We start from the raw sequence: 26013 nt of genomic DNA on the forward strand, positions 1-26013 counted from the left end.
GCAGTTTGTGAAGTGGCTGTTATCAAGTATGCAATGACTGAGTCTAAAATGAGTCTCTATCTCAGGCTTAGTGCCGCTCTGCCTTTCACCTGCAAAAAATAAAAAAAAGGAGAAAAAATCAGCAAGTTCACTTTTAACTTACCAGACTTATGTGCTTGTTGTAAGAAGCATACATATGAGATGCCATCATCTCCACTGTAGTTAGTTTCTGTGGTTGAAGTAAGGAGTTTAATCTGTCTACAATACTGATATCCAGCTCACAAAACACTGGACGTAACTTTATTTGTAACTCTGCTTTCTGTGGAACAGAACTAAGTCTCCCTTGACTACCCTGAAAAGAAAGAGAAAAAGCACTAAAATCCTTAAAAACAACATAGTGAAACAAATCATAAGAACTGAGATTTGAGGACTCTGTTTTACAAGAAAACATCAGTTAAAATGAACAAAATTAGACAAAGGCTATTACACAGAAACATGGTGGTTTTGATCTCCCACCTTACCTGAGGTCCTCTACTATCTGAATGTTTATAATGAAGCTGAAGGCATGGCACTGCATGAGAATCATTTCCTTCTTCTGAACGAAATGTCAGCAGCTTTAGAATAAAACAGAGTTAAAAACATTTCATACATAAGGAGCAAGAACTTGGCACAGGAAAAAACATTTATGACATTTTACCTGGAACAGACAGTAGGTAACCCGAAATTTAAGTTAGCGAACAGAGCACCAGCATAACTGCCTAGTGAATCTTCTTATTCAGACACTTTAATGGGTATTTCTGACCAGTAAAAGAGGTGTTAGAATAATCACCACCCAAAGAAAGCTTTGCATTACTCAACTCTATCAGTTAGTTTTAGGAAAACATTTACTTTAACTCCCAAATTATGTTAAGTGTATGTAAAACAAGTAAACTTGGAAAGTCTGGGTCCTTGATGCTTTTCCTGTCGCATATGACAGTAGTCTGGTTCACTATTTGATCTTGCAACTAGAATAAAATTTGCATCTTAAAACTTTAACATACCTTAAAAAAAATTCTAAAGTTACAACCATTTTAAAATCTAACATTCCCAGTTACACAACTAACATTTCTATGGAACTCCCTGCACTTTTTACATACCTCTGTATAGTGAGGCTGAACGGAATGAGAGTCAGTAGAAAAAAGGCATTCCAAGAACTCCATATCCCCAATGGATAAATCAGTACTAAAACTTCGAGAGGCAGTCCGTTGTCTTTGCTCATAAGACACTTTGATGCCAGTACCTATAAATCTGAATTATGAAAATTATGAACTAAACTAGCTTAAAATAATAAAAATTAAGTCAATAAAAATTAAGTCAATACACAAATATGTAGGAAAGGATCACTCAAATCCTTTTTTAAAAATAATCATTTGCAAAAAATAAGATCACTGTAATTTCTTCAAAGATAAGAAAAAAATTCTAACAAATAGTAGCTTTAGCAACAAAGACAATAGAGTTCACCTATGTTACACATTCAACAATAGTTGGTGTAGCAAAATTTGTAAAGAACACTTTAGACATCAAACCTACAGTGCAGTTCACATAAAGCTAGGACCCTAACATCCTTACACAGGCAATGAAAGAAGTCAAAATTACACACAAAGATACATACAACCTTAAATATTTTATATCATACACTGTACTAGCACAGTAAAAACTTTTAGGAAAAAAAAACAAAAAAAGACTGTTGACTAACTTTGATTTTGCTCTCACTTTTTCGCCCTACTGATATACCATTTTGCACTAAGTAAACCCTTAAGGTTCTTCAAGCAGAAATCCCTATACTGTAATAATGATCGTCCTGTAAAATACAGCTATTTCTAAAGAAATAATTTACTTTATGATTCTTGACTCTCTAGATTTCTGTGACAGAAACTGTACCTAGCTGTGCTCACTTATTTTTGACAAGAGTTAGGTTGACTTAAAGCGTATATGCACTTCTCTACTTATTTTTGAGTTAAAAAACAACCCAAAATAATAAAACAAACAGTCCTGGAAAAGAGATGTCAAAATTCAAGGCTATTTTGAAATTAACAAAGAACTCTAATACAATTAGAATACTTAAGTGACAACTCCTATAGAAATACACTTACTTTATTCAAAATCACTTAAAATATATTTTTTGTTTATTATACTTATTAATAAGCAAAGTTATACCTAAGGTGATCATGAGAGCAAGCTTCTGCAAATACTTCTCGGAGGGACTGAAAATCTTCTGTTGAAAACTTAACTGGCTCAATCTTTTCTATTCGGGTAAAGAAATCCCGAGCCATTGGTGTCAATGGGTTAAGGTTCAGTGAACTTTCAGGTGGGGGTAAAGGGTCAATATGAAGTACAGACACTGAGAAAGTTCCAACTGCCAGTCTAAAAAGAAGCTCAGGTCTGGATTCATCCACAGAAACAGATCTGGATGGAATAGCTGAAATACAAAATTAAGTTCACATAATTTCTCAGCAATAACACAGCAATGAATTATAATATCATCTTTGTTTTGATTTTTCAACTCTATTTACCAAGTGGCTGCATAACAACTCATTTCAAGAATTATCTAGGGAGCAGTATGAAAAATAACATTTTTCCTTACATGTCCTTCTTAATGAAGTCTGGTGAACCATGTTGGCTGCAAGTGAAGAACCTCTTGGAGGTTGTAATTCTTGTTTATTACGATCGAGAAAATCACCCCAAGTGGGTTGAAGCTGAAACAAAAATATGCATAACCTTAAATTCAACAAATAGATGCTAGACAGTAAAATCAAACATAAATAATTAAGGAACAAAAAGAAAATACATCCATAAAACAGTCAATGGCATGCCATTTCATAGCATATTACTGTTCATTTAAACAATGGAGATATACTTTCTAATTCTATGACCAGCTACATCCACATATTTTTGAAGTTGAAGTTGCTCCCACCCAACCACATATTCTCATGTTTCTCTGTAAAAAGCAAAACTGTTCTCCATGGCTTTCATTAAGGGAAAAACAAAAAAATAAAAAAAAAATCAGGAGAGACAGGGATCTGCTGGAGAGAGTCCAGCAGAGGACTATGAGGATGATTGTGAGACTGGAACATCTCTCCCATGAAAAAAGACTGGGAGAACTGGGGCTGTTTATAGTCTTGAGAAGAGAAGGCTGAGAGGAGATCTTATGAATATCTGAGGGGTGGGTGTCCAGATGAAGGTGATAATCTCTTTTCAGTGGTGCCCAGTGATAGGACAAGGAACAGCAGGCACAAACGAGAACACAGGAGGTTTCACCTCAACATGAGGAGGCACTTCTTTACAGTGAGGGTGACGGAGTATTGGAACAGGCTGCCCAGAGAGGTTGTAGAGTCTCCCTTGGAGACGTTCAAAACCTGCCTGGATGCATTCCTCTGAAGACTTCCCTAGGAGATCCCCCCTTGACTACACGGTTAGACTTGATCCCTGGAGGTTCCTTCGAACCCCCAACATGCTTTGGCTCTGATTTGGTACATAAACTTGGGAAAGACAGCAATGTCAATAATTTTTTTATGTTGCTTGAGGAAAAATTTACTGAAAGTACAAAATTGCTGTATTGCCATTGCCTGTGTATTCCATATAAAAGGAAATTCAGATGGCAAAGATGCAGTTATTAAAAAGAAAATAAATCAAAGTGTCATATAGAAGCTTGAAGGTATTTGAAAAAACCACAAACCATTCCATTTCCTGTTTTCACAGCCAGACAGGTGAGAAACTTTACAGCACAATTTCCATAGCAGAAAAGGAATAGTATCAGCTCTAAACATTTTCAATTGTACTACAATTCTACAACAGCTCTTGATATTGTAAAGAATGTTGCTGCAACAGTTTCAGACAAAAGTGTTAATTTCAGAAACTTTTAAAATGTAGTTAATACTTTACCACTGTAGTGCTCAACGGAGATCCTGCTGGTGTAGTTGTACATGTACTGGTTAAAGACAAGTCTAGATCCATGGTTGGAGGGTCTCCAAGAGGTGGAAGCGAGGAAAGGCTGTGAGACATGTCCATTTCAGCCATTGAGAAGAAAACTTCTTCTTCTAATAAAAAACGTACATAGCAGAGAGTTATTTTCTAATGAAAATAAACTTTAAGCAGAAACACATTCCTAAATTCAGAGATTATTCTATACAGTAATATTAAAAAAGAAAGTAATATGCAAACAGTTAAATGTCCCATTTTCCTATTTAACTTGGTATGATTTCTACAAAGTAATACGCTCCATTTGACAAATCAAAGTTTATATTTTCACATCACGAGCAAACAATGGAAAACTATTCAAATAAAAACATATCAGAGCAACATAGCTATTACATTAATTTACTCAGCCACACACTGAAAAGATGCTATATTGCTTGCACGTTTACCATGTGGCACAGAAAACTACTCAGTAATCTCAGTGTTAAATATTGAATGAAGGCTAGCATAATACCTAAAGTTTTATTCAACAGTATAATTAATGGCATGCAATCATTCTATGTCAAAGATAATTAAATTGTTGAAGTTGAAAATTAACAGTATATATAATCTTAACAATAGGTTATGTGTTATCTTTTATACTTGCCACGACTAGAAGGCGTTCTGGCACTCTCTGTCTCATAGAAGCTTTGTTCTGATGATGCTCCTGCAGACAAAGACTCCTTTCTTAAATAACGTTTCAACTCCATCTGAATCCGATACTCATCTTCCTGTTGCATTGGCCGGTTCTTCCTATCTTTGTTCGACAATTCCATCCTGCTTAGGCTCTCTGAAGTACCAAAAAAACCAAAAAGGACAGAAAGTTCACTGTAATTTCCTTGCTAGTACTCCAAAGAAAACTTGAAAATTAACCAGCTGTTGTTGTGTATGTATCTGTATATATACGTACACAGACACTGGTTGCTTATCAGATGTGTATATGCATGCATTTTGATGTTTTGAAGGTTTCACTTAGCTGAAACAGATCTCTCCCTAGCATTCAAGTCTGAAGAAAATATTTTCAGGTTACATATGCAATTGTGTTCACATATAATATTAGCATACACTTCTCAGTCAGCTTCAAGGTTTTCTATTAATGAATTACTGAAATATCAGATTGGAAGATAATACACATGGGAAATTATGTAAGGCTTTTCTAGTTACCAAAACCAATGAACAGGTCCATTGTAATAAATAAATTGGTATAATTAGAAGAATATTAATCATCTACCTAGGATATTACAAACCTTTTCAAAAAGATTAACTTTCTATCCTAATACGAAGTGTTGTTACCTTAGGTAGATGGAGAGGTGGGGAACAAACCAAAACACTCTCATCCTGTTACTGCAGTAGTAGAAAACACTGCTGTTAATTGCTTAGTAGATACACACAAATGAACAAAACTATTGTCTATTCTAAATTTTCTGAGCCTCTCATGAAACAGAAGGAACAAGAACCAAAATTGTTCTGGCCTCCCGATTTTCTGTACATCTCTTGTCTTATAATACAGTCAGTTGTCAAGCCTTATTGTTACCTAGATTTTCATTACCAGCATATACCATTTGCAACTGAAGTCAATAAATTCATAGTCCTACTCATATCAGATACAAAACACTTTGCTAATATCAGACAGAAATGAGTAACACTCTGCCACCACTTTTCCCCCACCCCCATTGAGGAAACTTGTTTTATCTTGCAAAGTTTATTTTTCATCCACTGTAATACATATATAATATCTACACAATGTTCACTTGCCTGGTCCGGCAATAGCTGCTACCATGTCCAGTAGAAGATGCACCTGCCTCGGTGACAGAAATAGATGTATAGAGTCTATTTGTCCATCTACATCCAACTAAGAAAAAACAAAACACAATCAAACAACACTTAAGGAAGTCTTCATAAGTCTTGAATCAACTATTTTTTTAAAAGGTGTTGATGCTATAAAAGATGCAATCATTCCAACAATATCTTCATCTCCTACACAACAACAACTATAAATTTAATTGTGTATTGCTTCAAGTCTATAGCTTGGCAGCATAAATGCCAGATGTGTCACTGACAATACAAAGTTAGTATTATGTGCCAAAGTGAAAACCAAAGTTTAAACTGGATTAAACAATATACTGTATCTATGTTCTTTCCAATCTGCATGAGCTCTGATAAATCAAAACCCAGGTCTTTCTTCAATTTTATCCTGTAATATGACATCCATTCACTAGGTCAAATGTCGCCTTTATTTAATGCACCTAACTGTACTAAAACCCAATTTGCAGAGACCACTGCTCTGCATTCTATTACACTGAGCATCTCCTATAAAAATTTTTCTTCTGGCTAATACAAAACACATCGAATGATATAAAAAGTAGAAAATCTTTCACCTCTGGAAACATCTGGATGTCAGTTTAATTAAAGATGTTAACAGTATTAACTACCCATACTTTTGAAACATGCAGCATTCTTCTACTTCACACAAAACATTATTTCAGTTTGCAAAGACTTCACTGAATAAACAAGGTGAATATATTTACACAACTTTATTTATATGCTCACACATTAACAAAAAGAAAAAAAGCTTTATTTACAGCTGCTTTGTTTCCTGTATCTCGATGTAGAAATAAGGTAAAATGTTATTTTAATAATATCCTATTTAAATGCTACTAGTTATTACTAAAATTTTAATATAAAAATTTAGAAGGAGAAATGTTCATATTAGTTTTGAAATGCTGCAACTTAATTAACCGTTTTGGGGTTACTTGTAATTGTGGAAGTAAATTATACCCTTTTAAAACCAAAAGTGATTTTAATCTACCAGTTAAACATTCAAACATGTGTAGGCAAAGTCACAGTGACACAAAAAAAGCTCCAACAGAAAAAAAAAAAAAAAAGAGTAAGATAGATAAATGAATATCAGCAGGATTTCATGAAAACAACAAAACTAAGGGGATTCTATTGCCTTGAGAATCTCACAATTTTTTGTATGCAGTAGAAAAAAAATAAACTCCCACATAACTACTACTTTAGTTAAAGGCCTGGAAAGCATCACTAACCTTAGCTCCAGGAAGTACTTCATTTTGCTTTAAAGTCAGGCTCAACTCCATTCTACCAATGAGCTTACTGATCTGTACAGGGTCAGAAGGAGTAATTTCTGGCAAGCTTCTTGTTAATTGTGGATGCGGTTCATAAGTGATTTTTGGATTCCAGCTAGGTGAAAGCTTTGGTTCAGTTGCCTTAAAACATTACAGAGAACAGAGTAAGGATGTATCCTACACTTCTTGCCAAAAACCCCAAAGCAACCAACCAACCAAGAAAAAAAAAAAAGCCCCAAGCATTTCAAAGAAGTTTATCACACAAATACAAATTTGACAAAAAAACAACCCAACAAGCTATTGATAACTGCATTAGAAAGAAGACACGTAACATGTGAAACTTTAGGACTTGGTAAAACAGTGGAGCAAGTTTCCACCATATAGTGAATTGCAGCGGCCTTCTACACAATATTGTTGCAATCAGATTCTAGTGCAATGCATTCTAAATTTTACTTAGTCCTAGAGTCCATGTATTTTTCCCCTCCTCAAAACAGAAAGCAATTATGAAACTTAACAAGCACAGATTCAAGTAAAATTTCAACTCCTATATCCTTCAGAATGAATCTAATACATTAGTGTAACCTTTCGTATCCTTCATCAATTTACATTCTTACAGAAGGTATTCAATTTTACCAGCTGTGTAGCTGAACACACTGGGGAGGACTTTGCTGATGCAGGAAACTCATCCCAGAAGAAAGAGACACCTGAGAGCTGCAGTAACTTGTGAGCAAAAGCTGTGGGCTGATGTACATTAATACCAGAGCACTCGTCTGCAGTTTCATCACAATACATAGTTCTGGGAGACAAAGAAAATAAATATAGCAAATGCATGAAAATGGTTACCTTTTTTGTGTCATTTAGCCTCTAAGAGTACGTGTTCTCTCTCCTTGTATTACTTTCAATGCCACTGACCATCATGAAAGGAGAAACCACTGCTTTCTGGGAATGGGTGGGAATCTTAGATTTTTCTACAGGACACCACAGAATAATTGTGATGTGCTTCCATTGTGAACCTGGTACTTCTGTCTAATCTGACTACAAAGTGAAAGAATCTGTCCACCATGTCTATATTTATTTCCATTAAGACACACATAAAACTAAAGACTCTGAAGCAGAAATTAAAAAAAGTCTGCCATCCAGTATTTTTCTGTACTACTTGAATGTACTATTCTGTCAAAATCAGAGTTGAAAATTAAGAGATTAGGCTCTAATCCTGTCAAATTTCTGTGAAATTAGATTTCTTACATTTTAAATACTGAGAGAGACAACCAAACCAGTAAACTTTTAAATATGAAAGTCTCTATATAATAGAATTTACAAGGAAAAAGCTACATACTTTTCCTTAAATAACATGCATCAAACATCAAAATAACATGCTATTTAACAGTTTGTTTCAATCTAGTTTTTGAAGTACAGAAAAGAAGTAGTTCTGGGAATGGAAATCCTTCCATAAGAAGAGTAATTATAGCTCTGCTGACCTCTCTTCTGAACTGAACATAAAACCCTGAAGTTTCTAAGTTTTTAAAACCCACTATATTTCATTAGCATTTCTCAGTAAGAATTGGTTTTATTTAGTAATTATTTCAATTGAAATGATTACACTATCCCATAGATCAAATAATATATGTTCAAGAATATGTACAGCATACAAGTTCAAAGTAACTACTTAAAGCAAGTGAGCTCCTCTGGAAGTTCACAGAGAACCTAAAAATCATATAGTTTGTTTTATTTTCAGGGCCATAACTCTCTTTATGAAACTATTTAAAGGGTCAGTTCCTTTTGTGTATCGAAGTGATAGGCTGATTTGCCAACAATATCCACTTATGGCTGGAACACCTGAGAAACAGTATACACTAATTGTGGAAGCAATCATTAACGTTGGAAAATACAGAACTCCAATTTGATAGTTAGATACCTTTAGTTTAACTATCTTAAGTGGAAGCTGAGTAGAGAAAATGTGCAATGTCAGGCGCTCAAGAGCTAGTCTATAACTGTATACCAAGAATGCTTGTCCATGGGTAAAACATTTTGTAGAGGAACTAGCAAAGACTGCCCCAGGGAAAATAATTTTTAAAAATACAGATTTATTTATTTTTTATTAAATCTTTACCTTTCAATTCTGATTTCAAGTGCAGTTCCACTTTTAGAGTTTTCTGGCACATGTTCTATCCGCAAAACCGTATCTAAAAAGGTAACTTTCACTCTTCTTAGAACTTAAATGAGAAAACGGACAGCACACAAGTATTTAAGTTACTCAACAGCAGCTTCTACAGACAATTTTAAATGGTCTTTCATTTTGTTTAACTTCACAGTATTTATTTCAGCAGAAATAATGTAACTAGACATCGAGTGACTCTTATTAAATGTCCGGTATGTATACCTATACCTTTAATGCATGGATATTTGCACAAGTCACAATTTAAGCCAAGTTGTTCCATGTCTCAGAGTGAATGACCCTTGAAGAAGGTACCTGCTTCATTGTGCACAATGTCTGAACTCTTAAGCATTGCAATAGTACCATGTAACTTTGGCTGAGTATTTCTATTTCTAGATCTGACTTTAAACATTTCCCTTATCTCAGACATTTCAGCACTGTGCTCTCTACTTCATAATGTGGTACTAAAGCATTAGTTTCTTTTGTGTGAAAAAACCCTACCACAAACACCAGTTTCTAGGGTATTTCTAACAATACTGTTGTTATTGAGCTACATATGTCAAAATATCTGAAGAAACATCCTCTCTTTCTCCCTTGACAACATCACTACGAAGTCTTAAGTTTGTGTGATTAAAGTGACAGGTCCAAAACTAAAGCATCTCAACAATTGCTCAAGCATAATTTAGCTGGATTTTTTTCTGGTGTCAAAAAGGACCAATTTTCCCTGAAGTAGGGTTTATTCTATCCACTAAGGAAAAGTACACACATATTCTAGCAAGTAAATAGGCTTTCTTCTAAACCAATATTAATTGTCCTATCTCCTTGTTTAAATTGTACAAGCAATGCTAATAAGTAAAATTTTGTGATGCAGATGAGATGCCATTTTGTAAAACTGAGACACAACATGAACCAACTTAATCTCAGATGTTCATTCATATCTCAATAATAAAGTCATACCTGTTTCAATAGTTTCTGCAAATTTCTCAAGTCCTTCAAAAGGCTGGGACCCTTCTCCTTGTTCATCTGTCAATTTTTGACTAAGACACTCTTTTGCAAGCTGCATACTACTGGTCATGAAACTTGACCAATACATAGGCTCAGACCCAGAGGCTGTGGAGTAAGAGAAGTCTTAATAAATTTGATTGAACATTTTTAAAGAATAAAGACAAAACTAAATAATACTTTTGCCACATACAGAAACATTTCAACGTTTTAGTAAGAAGCCATATTTCAAAGAAAAAGTTTAGCTACAATCTCTCTTTACACATTTTACTACTTTACAGATAGAATAGAATAGAATAGAATAGAATAGAATAGAATAGAATAGAATAGAATAGAATAGAATAGAATAGAATAGAATAGAATAGAATAGACCAGGTTGGAAGAGACCTTTAAGATCATCACGTCCAACCTATCACCCAACACCACCCAATCAACTAACCCATGTAACCAAGCACCCTGTCAAGTCTCCTCCTGAACACCTCCAGTGACAGCGACTCCACCACCTCCCTGGGCAGCCCATTCCAATGGGCAATCACTCTCTCCGTGTAAAACTTCCTCCTGACCTCCAGCCTGAACTTCCCCTGGCGCAGCCTGAGACTGTGTCCTCTTGTTCTGGTCCTGGCTGCCTGGGAGAAGAGACCAACCTCTGCCTGTTTACAACCCCCCTTCAGGTAGTTGTAGAGAGCAATAAGGTCACCCCTGAGTCTCCTCCTCTCCAGGCTAAGCAGCCCCAGCTCCCTCAGTCTCTCCTCATAGGGCTTGTGTTCCAAGCCCCTCACTAACTTCGTTGCCCTTCTCTGGACTCGTTCCAGCAAGTCAACATCCTTCCTAAACTGAGGGGCCCAGAACTGGACACAGTACTCGAGGTGTGGCCTAACCAGTGCAGTGTACAGGGGCAGAATGACCTCCCTGCTCCTGCTGGCCACACTGTTCTTAATGCAAGCCAGGATGCCATTGGCCCTCTTGGCTGCCTGGGCACACTGCAGACTCATGTTCACCCTACCATCAACCAGCACCCCCAGGTCCCTCTCTGCCTGGCTGCTCTCCAGCCACTCTGACCCCAGCCTGTAGCACTGCATGGGGCTGTTGTGGCCAATGTGCAGAACCCGGCACTTGGATGTGTTAAATCTCATGCCGTTGGACTCTGCCCATCTGTCCAGCCTGTCGAGGTCTCTCTGCAAAGCCTCTCTACCCTCTAGCAGATCAACTCCTGTCCCCAGCTTGGTGTCATCAGCAAATTTACTGATGATAGACTCAATGCCGTCATCCAGATCATCAATAAAGATGTTAAAGAGGATGGGGCCCAGCACTGATCCCTGGGGGACTCCACTACTGACTGGCTGCCAGCTGGATGTGACACCATTCACCACCACTCTCTGGGTTCGGCCATCCATCCAGTTCCTAACCCAGCTCAGAGTGCTGCTGTCCAAGCCATGGGCTGACAGCTTGGCCAGGAGTTTGCTATGGGGGACGGTGTCAAAGGCCTTGCTGAGGTCCAGGTAAACTACATCCACAGGCCTCCCCACATCCACCAGGTGGGTCACCTGATCATAGATACTTGATCTATTTAGATCTATTGATCTATTGATCTATCTATTGATCTATTTACACTGTATTGCTAAGATTCTAGTACTTGAAAACTCAATATAAGCAAGATGAAACCAAGACTTAGTGTAACCAATCTTCAGCACTTGTTTGGGGTAAACAACTTCTGAAGTACATATTGATATGACTTAGCAGGCACAACTGGCAAAATGAAATCAATGAAATAACTCTTTTTTAAAAAATAATGTTAAGGTTTTGTATTCCATTTGAAACATATCACTGATGGAAAAAGACTGAAAAAAGTTAAGTTCTTATATATTAGTATAGTAGAACACATTTTAAATGTCTAACAGACCTGCTGTAGTAATTAGAACATAGTAAGATCAGAGCACAGCATGTATTAAGCTGAGCAAGATTTTTAGCAGCCAGATTAAGTTGTCAGTGCACTCCTATCAGCTAACACAAAATCCATTGTGAGCAAATGCTGTAACTTTGAAAAATTAATCATGTTCAACTATAACACTCTAGTATAGGCAAACAAAAGTAAACCTAGCACAAATACAAACAAGTTAAACAAGCAAAACATTCTAGTCCAGCATTCTGTTCTGAAAACATCCATGTGGTTACAGATGTGTGATAAAACCAGCACAGTGAGATTTTTCTGCTGTATTAAATGTGAAACAGTAGATGTATCCCTGTGCATCAAAGAACCAAATAGATGCAAGTGAATAAAAAAGTTTCTTCCTAATATTAAAATTCTTTCAGAGCAATAATCTTACATCAGAAATTAAGATAGTAAGATAATATGAAACACAGAGGACATATAAGCAAGTTACTTAAGGTAACTTGTAAAAGGTGGGAAATAGGGTTTATGCATTTCTTCTCTTCTTCATGATGCATTTAAAGAAATATATTTTCTTCCATCTTCTCTACACTATAAAAAGGAAAACAAATTAAAATCCCTCAGACATTTAATCAAAATCTTCCACAAACTAAAATGCACACATTAACAATCCATCAGAAGAGAATTTAATGGAGGTTTGATAGTGAAATTTGTCACCAGGACAGTCTAAACTAGATCAGTTAGATTCATATGGATACTAGAAAGAGTCAAGCTAGAAAAGCTCAGACAACCCACTTGGCATTATAATCAAAGGTAGTGTATTTAGCGTACTTAAGTCATTACTTCAGACTGTGATTACAATTGACTTTATTAGTTGCTCTCCAACTATTCAAGATGCATCTTTTACCCTAAAGTTGCTGAAGAAAGCCAGAACCTCACTGTAACCTCTCCTCATAGTCTTACATCATTGTGTTAACCTTACTTCCACATAATAGCTAGCTACTAGTGCTGACTAACAGCATCTGTAATAATACATACAAAAAAAACTAACAAAACCTCCTTCCCACACAGTATTCTCTTCCTTTCAGTATGTCTGAAACAGATTGGGAGATACAGCGGTAGGAACATGATAAAGATTTGAAGTTATTTAACAGAGAAACAACCAGTTGAAAAACACTTGCCAAACAACTGATAGTTTCTTATTTCATTGCATCCTCTGATATTAATATATGCAAATTAAATGGTGCTTTACATAAGGCTAAGAACTGATTAAAACAAATGTAGTCTTAGGCCTCTGAAAAACTGTAACGAGTCTCCCTTTTGAAAATTAAAGGCTAAGCCTACCAAGCCTTGGTCGGGGCCTGAAGACCAGCTCTAATCCTTTTACTTCTAATGCACAGTTGTCCTGCAGCAATGATGCCCATGGAACAGATAAAGAAATTGATTGGATAAATCCATCCGTGACTTCCAAAGGTGCATCTGCAGATTCCAGGATCTCATTAAGACACTAGAAGAAGAGAATAAAATTAGACCAGAAACAAACACAACAAAACCACACATTTATAATTTCTGTACAACAACTAAAACATATTGATGCTACTCAAAAAATAATTACACTCAGATATATAACTATTTATTAATTATATTCAGACAATAAACTGGCCACTTTCAAGTATTTTGATTCCATTGTAATTTGTTTCACATTAATTACTTAGCTTTCACCATAATACAGATTTTTCTGTGGTAGCTGCATAACCTGTATTTTTTACACTAACAGAAAAAAAAATCTGCTGGTTTACTGTTATAAATACTATACTACTGACACAAGCTAGTCAAGAGCATTACTTGAAGAAAACTGAGAACAAGCTGAAATGAAAAGTACAAAAAGTAGCTGGTTGCTGTGGCAAAAGTACTTCACTAACATGCTGTTCATTTTAGATTTCTCTGTGACATGGAGAGACTGGAACCAAATAATCATCTCTTGATGTATAACATATTTGACATTCCTAAGTAATATTTTAGCATGTTCAATATTCAGCACTAATTTGAAAGCTGCAGCCTGGTGGACAGACCAATGTTCTGACAGCAACTGTTCTGTTAATCCAGTCTTTTAGAATGACATCATAAACAAAACTACAGTCATGTAGACCTCAGTATCATACACAGTAAGTAAAATTTGTAAGAAAATTAAACACTGGCTCTGAAGAAGTTAGGATTTTTAAATGAAAAGACTCACTTGTTCCACTATATAGGTTTCACCACATCCACACAGAAAAAACCATATTGTTTACATTTATGGTTAAAAACAATGCAAATCACTGTTTGTTAAAACTAAAGTTATTGAATAAGCACTACCTAGGCTGCTTTAATAAGAGAAAAAAAAATCACAAACCAAAAAAACCCCCACAATCTAAATCATACATCCAGTTCTGTGAGCACCACTTGCTAATATATACAATATTCTAGGAAAAAAATTAGTTGAAATATTAGGTTGTCATCTTCAGCTGGCTAAAAGAGTTTTGACCTTCCTGTATTGAACAGGGCCACAGATTTTACCCAAGAAAATGCATAGATTAAAGGTTTGGGGATCTTTTACATTAAAAAAAAAAAAAGGATTTAAATTTTGCTTTCAATTTTAATTATATTTAAAATATTATTCTAATATATAATACAATCTTTAAATAAAAATGTAGAGAGCTTTAAGAAAACGACATTTTTCATTATTCAGTCTCCAGGTGTAATGTTACCATCATGTTAACTTGTTGCTTTCCTCATGCTCTAAACTTTGCTTTTAGAATTCTGTTTGCTTGCATGTTCAGCTTTTCTAGTTTCTGTTCCAAAGTCCACCCAAGCACTATAGACATCCATTTTTGAATAAACAAACCCCGAAACAGGTCTTCCAGGAAATTACTTAAGAATCAATTAAGATTCAGTGACATTAAAACTTTATTTTGAAATTAATGTAAGAATTACATGTGTGGTAACAGTGTAAAATAAGACAAAAATAATTATTTGGCATGAAAATGGTATTTGAAAATATCACAGATTCATCCAAAGCACTTGGACCTTTACAAAATAATTGGCTATAGCAGGAAGTTAGCTGGTTACTATATTTTGAATAAATCAGACTCATGTCTTTTTGTTAGTAACATACTAGGCAATAAAATGAGTGAAGTAGTACATTCCTTAGTAAATTTATAAAATAATACCTAAAAGCAAAAGAAGTATTTTTATAGCTTAATTACTTCGTAAACAAGCCAGCTGTTCCTAGAAAGCAGCAACTAGAGAATTCCAGGTAAATTTAAAATCTGAAGGACAGCCTTCATATCCTATGTTAATGGCTGAAAGTCTCCAACCAGAAATCACAGTAATATTAGTAGTAGAAGTACTATTCAATGTGTATTCAACCTCAAACACCATGGATCACATTTTGATTTTTCTAAACAGCTCATGTCCCAAGAGGCAAAGAAGCTGCACTGATAGCACAGGCATTCTTATGTATCTCCATAATCTGTAAATGTGTACAATGTTGGCCAAGATATTTACAATGTTAAAATGAACATAAGTATCCACAAAAACGTATAAGGTAACATATAATCCTCCTGGAGATCCATAACAAATAAGCTTACAATGACTAGGGAGCCAAAAAGAGCTGTAGCTCTTCCCTGGCATCTGTTTTTGCAATCTGCAGTACATGAGAATGTCACGTGCAAAGAACCTCAAACATGTCACTGTTTACCAGAGAAAAAGAAAAATGCTGATCTACAAATGGGTAAGATGTATACAGTTAATCACTACGTGTACATAATTAACTGATCTTTTAGTACTGGTCCACAACTGTTGCAGTTTAAAAGTATTTACACTTCAAACAGTGTCACTTAGACTTAGCAGCGAAGAGAGCTGCCATACCCACTAGAGGGCACATGAATTCAGTTAAAGCGAGGCAGCCTCACTGCCTGCCACAGAAAGCAAGCTGCTGGCACAGCCAGAAAAGAACGCAAACAACCACACACTAAAATACTGATAATACTGAGCATTTCTGCAAATGCCAGTTTTCTGCCACTTTCAAACATATTTTCCCCAAAAACACGTGAAAAAGCATTATTTGGAAACATCATATATTCACAAGTATTTTTAAATGCACCCAGCGTGGCCTAATAGCAGTATATAGTACAATAAAAATGTGCTTTGAAAGCACTGTGTAAAGCAATGAGCCTTTGTTCCTAGTTCATCACCTGCACTAGCCTGGAAGTCAATGATTGAAGCACAGCATTGCTTAAGGCTTCTCATGTCAGCAGCTTGACTAGCAGGTAGAACTGAATTCTACCTTCAGTAACACTGGCAATTAACCCTACTTTACGAAATGCTACAAACACACACCTTTGGTTTACTCCAGTAGGTTGGAAGTATACATATGTCTGTACATAGACACACCCACACACATACAATATACACAAAAACAAAAGTGCCAGGACTGGAAAAAAAAACCTTCAACTGGTTCAAAGCATCACAGCCCACCTGCTAAGCAAACTTCAGCTATAAACAGCTACCCAGTTGTCAACAAGCAGAGTAGAATAGAATAGAATAGAATAGACCAGGTTGGAAGATACCTTCAAGATCATCGTGTCCAACCCATCATCCAACACAATCTAATCAACTAAACCATGTAACCAAGCACCCCATCAAGTCTCCTCCTAAACACCCCCAATGATGGTGACTCCACCATCTCCCCAGGCAGCCCATTCCAATGGGCAATTACTCTATGAAGAATTTTTTCCTAACATCCAGCCTAAATCTCCCTTGGTGCAGCTTGAGACTGTGTCCTCTTGTTCTGGTGCTGGTTGCCTAGGAGAAGAGACCCTGCCTGTCTACGACCTCCCTTCAGGTAGTTGTAGACAGCAAGAAGGTCTCCCCTGAGCCTCTTCTGCAGGCTAAGCAACCCCTGCTCCCTCAGCCTCTCCTCACAGGGCTTGTGCTCCAAACCCCTCACCAGCTTTGTTACCCTTGTCTGGACACGCTCCAGCAAGTCAACATCCTTCATAAACTGAGGGGCCCAGAACTGGACACAGTACTCGAGGTGTGGCCTAACCAGTGCAGTGTACAGGGGCAGAATGACCTCCCTGCTCTTGCTGGCCACATTGTTCCTGATACAGGCCAGGATGCCATTAGCATTCTTGGCTGCCTGGGCACACCGCAGACTCATGCTCAGCCTACTGTCAAGCAGTACCCCCAGGTCCCTTTCTGCCTGGCTGCTCTCCAGCCACTCTGACCCCAGCCGGTAGTGCTGCATGGGGCTGTTGCGGCCAATGCGTAGAACCTGGCACTTGGATGTGTTAAATCTCATGCCGTTGGACTCTGCCCATCTGTTCAGCCTGTCAAGGTAAGTACTTCCACATCTGCAAGACTAAGGGATAATTTTGAAAGCTCTGCATGTACTGAGGTGAACATAACACTGCTGATGAAGAACCAAGATGCCCCTAAAATGCTGACAAAGCATAGACAGAATAGGAATTTATGTTTTTATCATCTGTAGTAGTAATTAGTATACATACAGTAACTACAGCGCAATTACTTGCAGTTTGGGCTACGCTAGCTCCTTCTCCCCGAAACATCAGCAGCTAGTGTCTTTGATTTTTGTTTCCTTCCTAATAATTAAAAATAACTATGTGTGGCTAGAAAAACATAATGAATACCTAGATTTTTGTTACTTTTTTTTTTTTTTTTTTTAATTTTAGCATATCAGAGATGAGTTCCCTAGATGAAATTATGACTGTAACGTTTTTAAATAAAGGAGGTTGGGTATTGAAAACAAGTGGGTGGTAGCCGGAGGCAAGGAATCAGCTGGTACCTCAGACGCAAGAGAAACCGAGGGGGTGCAGTGCCAGCATCTCTTACCCATTTATCCAGAGGGACCTGCGTCAAGGAGCCGGTGCCCTGGTAGAGATCCAGGCTGAGCTGCTCCAGGCTGAGCTTCTCCTGTAAGAAGTGGCCCAGATACCTCTGCAGCAGGTACCTGCAGGCCCTCTTCTTGATGGATTCCGAGAAAGGCCACGGCATGGCGGCTGCGAGCCCGGTGCGGCGGGGCTAGGCGGCGGGACAGGGTCGGGCAGCAAGATCGGGACGGGGCTGGCCCCTCCGTCGGGCGGAGAGGGAGGTGAGCCGCCGGGCCCAGCCTCAGCCCTCAGCGAAAGCTACCGCAAGGGCTTGCCACAGCCAGGCGGTGTCTCCAAGGCCCCTCGCACTGCCGGCGGGGCGGCACTGCCTCCCCTCAGGGTGAAGACGCGCTGACAGGTAGCTCCATCCTCACACGGACACGGTCGCCGCCATCTTCTCGGCGGCCCGCGAGTGCGGAGACAGCCAGCGCAGCCGAGCTGAGCAGCACGATGGTGCAGGGGGAAGAGGCTGGGGCCCGGCAGATCCTCCCTCGACGTCAGCTCTCCGCCGCCGGCGAAGGCAGCTGGGCCGATCCGGGCTGTTTGTCTCCTTCCTCCCTGGGCACCCCCCCACTGTGGATCGCCGTCACCGGCACCGTGACGTCCGTACGGAAGTGGCGACGCCGAGCGGAGGAGGTGGGGGCGGAAGCGGCGGCAGGAGCTGCGTGAGGGGGCGGTGTCGCGCCAGGGCGAGGTGGCGGATGCCGGTACCCTTCGCGCAGTCGGGGCCGGCTCTGTAGCGAAGGCCACCGGAGGAAGGAGCAGTGGGGCGGAGCAGCAGGTGCCGTTGTGTCCGGAGTTTAAGATCGGGCGGCGGGACCTCGGCCGCCCGCCGTCGGGACTGGTAGGTGGACTCCCGGGGCGCGGCGTGGCGCTGCCAGTGATGGTGGCGGCCTGTTCCTGTCGGGGTTTCTTGCCGCAGGGGCGCAGGTGTGATCCGCGGCTGTTCTGCTGTCAGTAAATCCAGGCGATTCCCCTGGAATGGCAGGCTGCGCAGTTCGGTAGCCAAGTTCCCCGTTGCTTTCAGCTTCTTCGGAATTTGTAGGTCCAGGGGGGAATTTATCAGGAAGGAATGAGTTTTACGAAGTAAATGTCTTGCGTGTTGCAGATCGGTTATTGCCTCATTCACTCCCTGGCACCCGTGCTCATCTGCCAAAGCATTAAGGGCTGTGTCCCAAAGGGCCTTCCCTGCTGGCCTGAGGTTTCTCCGTGGGTGTAAGTTAGATGCGGCCTCGTTAGCGACGCTGGTTCCTGAGAGGCCAAATGTTGGAGCCATTGTCGTAACCCCTAGTCTGACCCTTCTTGGGTGACAGTTGCTTACAAAGTCTCTGAAATAGATTGGCAATTGTGCATAGAACCTAATGAAAGAATTTTCTTTAGTGACTTTAAACAAAACGCTAATGTAAATACATCTTCTTAGAGTCAGATAATCCATTTAGTTCACAGCTTTTTGTTCTAAAATTCACCAGCAATAGTTTTTTACTTTCTACAGCTATTGATTTCAGGTTTTCCTACTTGTCTTCCTACTGTATTTTGCATCAGCAAATCACATAATTAAATATCAATCATTCAGTTAAGTTTAATACAACAGAGTGCAAGCTAAGAAAAATCAGCTTCAATGATTTTATGTGCTAATGTAACGTTCTTAAGCATTCTTTCTGAGAATCCTAGTTTTGACTTCTCTGGACTGGCATTTAATGAGTTAAACATCATGGGGTCTCTTATTTTTATGGACAGTCTTAAATACTTCTGCTTAAGTTGTAAATCTTATTGTATGATGTTAAATATATACTGAATGTAGTGGTATGATAAATCTAAAATAAATGTTTCTGTGTACAGAATGGAGACTGATTGCAATCCTATGGAGTTACCCAACAGTACAGGCTTTGAAGAAGATTCTGATTATAGAGACTTTGAAGGAACAGATGTAAAAGATATGAGACTGGAAGCTGAAGCTGTTGTGAATGATGTTCTGTTTGCTGTCAGCAATATGTTTGTCTCAAAAACCCTTCCCTGTGCAGAGGATGTGGCGTATATCAATGTGGAAACCAGAGAAAGAAACAGATACTGTCTGGAGCTCACCGAAGCAGGACTCAGGGTGAAGTAATTTGTTTATAATTTCTTAAGCCTCTGTGTCTTGAACAAGTGATTGTGTTGAAAAGGTACAAATTCTCAGTGTACTTTTATGAAAGCCTGTTTAATATGTTTTCTCCTGGAAAGTGGAACTTTAACTAGTTAGTTACAACAAAGCAAGATGGGATTTTGATGAAAAATCAGGCATTTGTTTGAGATGCTAAATGATTAAGGTTGAAGCAGTGATGTGTTACAGACATGTCAGCCTTTGGGTTTGTCAAGACTTAGATAAATCAGTACTACAGCTTGTGTACAACTCCTTTTCTTGGACCGTTTGTATTTTTTATGCAAGCATTTTGTATGTAAGACTTTTCAAATATCTTTATGTTTTACTATATTCTGAGTTTTGGACAAAAGGTATTTGTCTAAATACTGTATTAGCACCAAACCCCATAGTAGAAAGTGCAGATTACAATTCGAATTCAGGGTTTTGTTATCACATTACTGTACTACCCTGACTGGCAAAGTGCTATGATATCCATCCCCATTGCAAGGTGATCCTAACCACAGAAATTTAACTGGTGATCTCTTTGTTGCAGGTAGTAGCTTATGATTTCGATCAGACTGATGACAGATTGCAAACTCCGTACCATGAAACTGTCTACTCCTTACTGGACTCTCTCAGCCCTGCATATCGAGAGGTGTTTGGAAATGCACTACTACAAAGGCTAGAAGCTTTGAAGAAGGATAGTCAGTCATGATTTACCTAGATGTGAGTAAGGTTTAATGCTAGAAGGAATTCTTAGTATGAGGCACTGAGATCTTTCTTACAAATGTAATCACAAACATCTTAAGCTTTGTTTCTTGCATTAATATCTAGTTCCTGCTACAGTGGATTTGTGTATATCACAATGCTATTAAAAGCCACTTTGGTAAATTACAAGGAAGCTCCTTAATTTTGCTTTCCTTTTTGTTGTATGTGAACAAATAAGTTGCTGCTTAGATTGCTAAAAAAATCTGGTCTCTTTTCAAACTGTTATTATTGAAAACTCTAAAAAATGTAGAGAGTTTTATATACAAGTAGTATTTTTGTGTGTGGTTAGTGATAATTTTCATATCTGCTTTTTAAAATAGAAGCTAACTACTTCCTTTACCCAATTAATGAAAAATAATAGGGAAGACTACTGTTCTGCAAAGAACAGAATTTCAGCTTGATTTGCTCTACATAAATCTGAAAGTTCTCAACTTTGGTAACAGGAAAAGTTGTTCTTGAACAGTTGAGCATTGCTTGTGTAGTGACAGTATCTGAGGTAAAAGCAAGGCTCAATACTATTTGATTTGTCCTTATCTATGGCAACCAGCAAAGTTCAAATAATAAATGACATGTACTGCTAATATATGAATGTATTATCTGAATCACAATGAGTTAAGCACAGAATTACAATGTAATGGGCTACATTTCCTAAAGATGATGTTATATATGATATATATATATGTATATGTATGCTCTATTGTAACTGTTTTGGAGGCTTGGAAGACATTTTAGCCTGTTTACTATTCTGAATGTGTGTTTACATGATGTACAGGATAAACCCAAGAGTATTTTTGCTTCAGCCTTTACTTTCTATAATGCAGTACTTTGGTACCCCTGTTTTTGACCTTTTCTTCCTCAAATGTACAATTGTCCTCTCCTGATGAATACAAAGTAAGCACTGTAATGTTAATTACATTGTACTGGTTTGAAACCAAAGGCTGTATGAAATTTGTTAAGACTAATACAAACTGGAAGATATAACTTGTGTTTTCTACTTCAAAACTCGTATGAATCTCTTTATAAATCTATTGTTCTGCTGTAACTTTTCAAGTATGTACTGAATGATAGACTTTTTTAAATTACAGTTAGTTAGAAATACTAATACTGTTGAAATCACATTCTGTGATGTTCACACTTTTTGTATTCTTATATTATTCAGCACTTGTGCATCTTTATTTAAATAATCCTGCCATTATTCTGCCATGCTTTTGTGACAAATACATAGAGTAGCTTTTTCTGGAGTTGCACATACAGATATATCAGTTCTCATGAAGTCACATTTTCCCGTGACTTCAATAGAACTCTATTCACTTTTACCAGCTAAGGATTAGTCTTGTTAACTGGAGAAGTGTAGTACAGCTTTTTGCAATAGCTTTGGGATAGTGTTGTACAACTATGACTGACAAGAAAAAGCACTTCTGTTTTCCAGAACTTAATTTCATGTTTATTTTATTGTATTTTAGGGTTGGAACTTCTGATATTAATCTTCTGCCCTAGGGTATGCTTTCATGCTCTAAAAATTGTTCATAGGCTCTCTTGCACACAAGTCTGTGGCACAGGGTTAGTCCTCTGTGAGGAGAATGTACTTTACTAGATTTGTATTTGAATATTTTTCCTTGCAACTAATTTACTTGTTCAATTTCAATGACTAAAGCATTAAATAAATGTAGTGGTGTGTTGTAGTTTTCTTGGGAAGGGAGAGGGCTCGGGGGAGAGGGGAGGAGTGGGAGTTACTGAAGAGAGGAGTGAACAACCACACTCATCACACCCATAGAAAAATCCTAAATTAGTTAAAAAGTATGTGAAAACCTTTGATTGCAAACTTGTATCTGATGAAACTCTGTCCTGAATCCTGGGTGATTGGGAAGAGGAACTTAGAAAGGAAATTAGAGGCATACATGTGCAGAAATGCCAGTGTTGCATTACTAAGAATTTTAGAGATGTTTTAAAATGCCTCCTTGTTTTGTGTACTTGCCATAAGCCTGAGAAATACTTTCAAAGCAGGTGTGTATAGGTTTTCCCATAAGAAACGTATGTTCTTTGTTGTAACATACTGCAACATTGATTAAAAAAATGGGAAAGCTATGTGATTACACGTTATCTGGGTTATGGAGTTGACACAAGCTGCTTTACAGCCCCTATATTTAGGCTTTGATACCTATATGAAGGGAGCTTCTCTTAAGCACTGACAACGAAGAATAGGGCTTTTCGGACTGTCGTTTGTTTTCATTGTCGGAATCCCTGAGTGAGTGCTGCTTGGCGTAATGTATCTGTTCATTTACGAAATACGTAAACGCCTCAAAGCCAGCCTGCTAGCTGAAAGGATGCCTAATAACCTAATTAAAGCTACTTTTGCCTCAGGCGTACTGCATACGTTTTGCACTGTTGGGCGTTAAGAAGTCAAGAACAAAGTCTCCGACTGCGTAGCTGGCGCAGTCCGTGCTTGTCTGAAGCGTCGCAGCAGACAAGCGTCCCCTGCCGCGTTGACAGCGTCCCCTGCCGCGAGGCGCGCCCCGGCGGCGGCCACGGCGCAGGCGGGCGGTCTGCAGCGCCCCCTGCCAGGGAAAGGCCGCCTCGCCCACCCCAGCTCGCGCTCAGCGGCGCCTCTGGTCGCACAGCAACGGATCGCGTCCCCGCTGCGGGCTGTGGCGATGGCGGCGGGGTCGGCGCGGAATTGCCGGGTCTTCCTCAACCATCTTGACTCTTACTGCGGCCTCAACGTTGGCGAGGTGACCGCGGGGGCGTACCTGCAGCTGCTCGCGGCTGAAGCTTCTTTCCTCAGCCATCGCTACCGGAGGGGCTGCCTTCGCCGTCCCGCTGGGCCCTTGTCCGGTAGCACGATAAGGGCCCTGGGCAGGCCTCCAGCGAGAGGCGGGAGGCCAGCCGAGTAGCCGCGATCGCCTAGATTAGTTGCTGAGGAAAGGGGCTCGGGGGGAAAGATAGTTAGGAGGACAAAATGAGACTTAGAAGCAGGAATTAAGTAAAGCAGGTCGGGAGATCGCGGGCAACAGCTGGTCACTGTGGCGCGAGAACTTCTCTGAATGAACAGTCGCCAGAGACGGAGCAGGTTGCACAGAAGAGGTTGCAGACTTCGAGTCGTGGGACGCAAGTGCGACAAAGTATTGCATCTGAGGCTGGGGGCTCCCTAACTTTTTTCTTTTCAATGGAAAACTATGCTCTGAGCTACATTACTTGAAACAGGATCACGGCTAGTCAGACCGTGCTGGCGTCTTCCCCAGATCCTGAGATCTGTGGAGGGTTCAATATATTTGCATACGAGTGTGTGTCTTGTATATTGCAGTATTTATCCAGATGTATTGTTGGGGCGTCGCTTGAAAGCATTGGAGAAGAGGAGGAGGAGAATGAGGAGGAGGAAAATGAAAATAATTCATCCGCTGAAGTTTCTAGTGGGCCAAAGGAGGGGATCTACCAAATAGTGGGTACCCTTTCTAAACCACAGAGTGCTAAACCATGTTTTGCAGAGGAAACATATGCAGTAAGTAAGGGTCTTATTCCAGATAGCCATTAAGCAATTCTAAAAATATTGCATGCTGTGTAAAATCACCTGCATTAATAAAATGGTCTTTTGTTGCAGCTGTAAGATATATACATATATTACATTACTTCTGCTTCCTGCACACTCCCTCCCTTCTAAGTCTAATATGGCAAATAGTAAAAGGAAGGAACTCAGACTGGAAATAATTTTAGTATAGTTAGGGGACATCGTCTAGGTCAATGGTCTTTACTTTTTCCCCTCAAGTATCTCTTTTCTGTCTTTTATCAGTGTTGTCAAGGTACTGCTGCTTGAAATCAAGCTTAAAATCTTAGCTGTTCACTGAAATCGCTGCTTTCACTAGCAACTAATTGTTTTTAAGGCCAGGATGGATGTGTCTCTGGGTAACCTCATCTAGTGGAAAGCGACCCTGCCCATGGCAGGAGGGTTGGAACTAGATGATCCGTGAGGTCCCTTCCAACCCTGACAATTCTGTGATTCTGTTACGTACAGCTTTGTATAAAGATATGCTCAGAGTTTACATAATTAAAAGAGGCTCGCTTTTAAGAATGGGATTGCCTACAGCTTGTTCTAGTTTTTTTGAAACTTAAATTTCCTTTGTCTCAAATTGATTATCCAGAATCAATTTTAAAATATTGAATTAAATGTCAATGCATCTGAATTTTTCATTCAGAAAATTATATTTGGCAGTGTTTAATATTAATCACTGCTCTGACCCGGGTCTTTGTTAGACTTGCTCAAGTGATGCAGACACTCTGCATTTAACAAAAATTACAGGGTCCAATCTTGCAAGGAAATGGACATTTAAAAATGTCTTCTCCATTCTACTAACTGATCCTTGTTTAAAATAACTATAAAAGTCACTGCACTGAAAGTATGAATCCTAAAACACCACTACAAATTGTACAACCATTTGGACTAATGTGTACTGTAAATGAGTAGTTTCAGCATGTAATTTACATTATGTCACCTTGCTTGTATCTGACATAAAGTCTGATATCCATCTTGTGAATTATTCTAACTTAGAAAACTACCTTCTCTCAGCGTGGTAAACTTGAAAACAAATTTTGGATATTTTCTCTCTCTTTTTTTAAACAACAGATTCTAACTATTTTTTATCCCCAGAACTCTTCACGAGAAGAGCTCTTAAGTCACCTGCTTGAGTGTGAGATCGTATTATACAACATCACTGAGGATGCAGATCAGATTGAAGAAGCAACATGGGCTGCTTCTGGTTAGTATAGCTATCAGCTCAACAGAAAATTGGCTGCTATACAAAATTTACCATAAATGCTGAACAACATTATTTGGAATTTATAGTTTGCTGTTGCATGTTCAAAAAAGTCAGCAAGGAACCATGGAATGTACTTAGGCATTTATGAGATAGAGAAGGTGTCAGAGAACAGTCCAACACTTCAAATAACATATTTGTGTAGGCAGTCATTTCCCTAAATAACTATCAACCATCATCTTACCTATTTGCACTGGGAGGTGGAATCAAAATTTGCTCCTGTGATATTCAAATAATGTTTCATATTTTATATAATTAACAGATGCAAATACTGCTAACAGTTGT

At 38.6% G+C, this 26013-nt stretch overlaps 3 protein-coding genes across 5 annotated transcripts in view; 2 read left to right on the forward strand and 1 right to left on the reverse strand.

Moving 5' to 3' along the window:
- The window catches only part of ATG2B (autophagy related 2B), a 48848-nt gene extending 30190 nt beyond the window's left edge, over positions 1-18658 (reverse strand). For 2 of the 3 annotated variants that reach the window (XM_068148872.1, XM_068148871.1), the window contains exons 1-14: positions 17999-18658; positions 13448-13610; positions 10171-10323; positions 9169-9271; positions 7692-7854; positions 7020-7199; positions 5728-5824; positions 4580-4762; positions 3901-4055; positions 2603-2714; positions 2176-2437; positions 1116-1266; positions 501-593; positions 143-331 (exon numbers count right to left, since the gene is read on the reverse strand). In XM_068148872.1, the coding sequence (XP_068004973.1) occupies positions 143-331; positions 501-593; positions 1116-1266; positions 2176-2437; positions 2603-2714; positions 3901-4055; positions 4580-4762; positions 5728-5824; positions 7020-7199; positions 7692-7854; positions 9169-9271; positions 10171-10323; positions 13448-13610; positions 17999-18160 (2166 nt within the window). In that variant the 5' untranslated portion in view covers positions 18161-18658. The other variant, XM_068148873.1, reaches the window with a different exon arrangement.
- Positions 18659-18674: 16 nt separating this feature from the next.
- GSKIP (GSK3B interacting protein) lies at positions 18675-22588 on the forward strand. Its single transcript, XM_068148875.1, has 3 exons — positions 18675-18880; positions 19876-20134; positions 20709-22588. Exons 2-3 carry the CDS (start codon positions 19877-19879, stop codon positions 20868-20870), a joined length of 420 nt encoding a protein of 139 aa, XP_068004976.1. The 5' UTR covers positions 18675-18880; position 19876; the 3' UTR covers positions 20871-22588.
- A 986-nt stretch (positions 22589-23574) lies between these two features.
- AK7 (adenylate kinase 7) overlaps positions 23575-26013 on the forward strand; it is a 30138-nt gene continuing 27699 nt past the window's right edge. Inside the window, exons 1-3 of the mRNA XM_068148880.1 lie at positions 23575-23652; positions 24225-24419; positions 25563-25671. Of these exons, the coding sequence (XP_068004981.1) occupies positions 23575-23652; positions 24225-24419; positions 25563-25671 (382 nt within the window). The remainder of the gene's footprint in view (positions 23653-24224; positions 24420-25562; positions 25672-26013) is intronic.

This window comes from Melanerpes formicivorus, unplaced genomic scaffold, assembly GCF_026170545.1.
Source record: "Melanerpes formicivorus ecotype bairdi unplaced genomic scaffold, bMelFor1.0.p_v2 SCAF_17, whole genome shotgun sequence".
Classification (NCBI taxonomy): domain Eukaryota; kingdom Metazoa; phylum Chordata; class Aves; order Piciformes; family Picidae; genus Melanerpes; species Melanerpes formicivorus.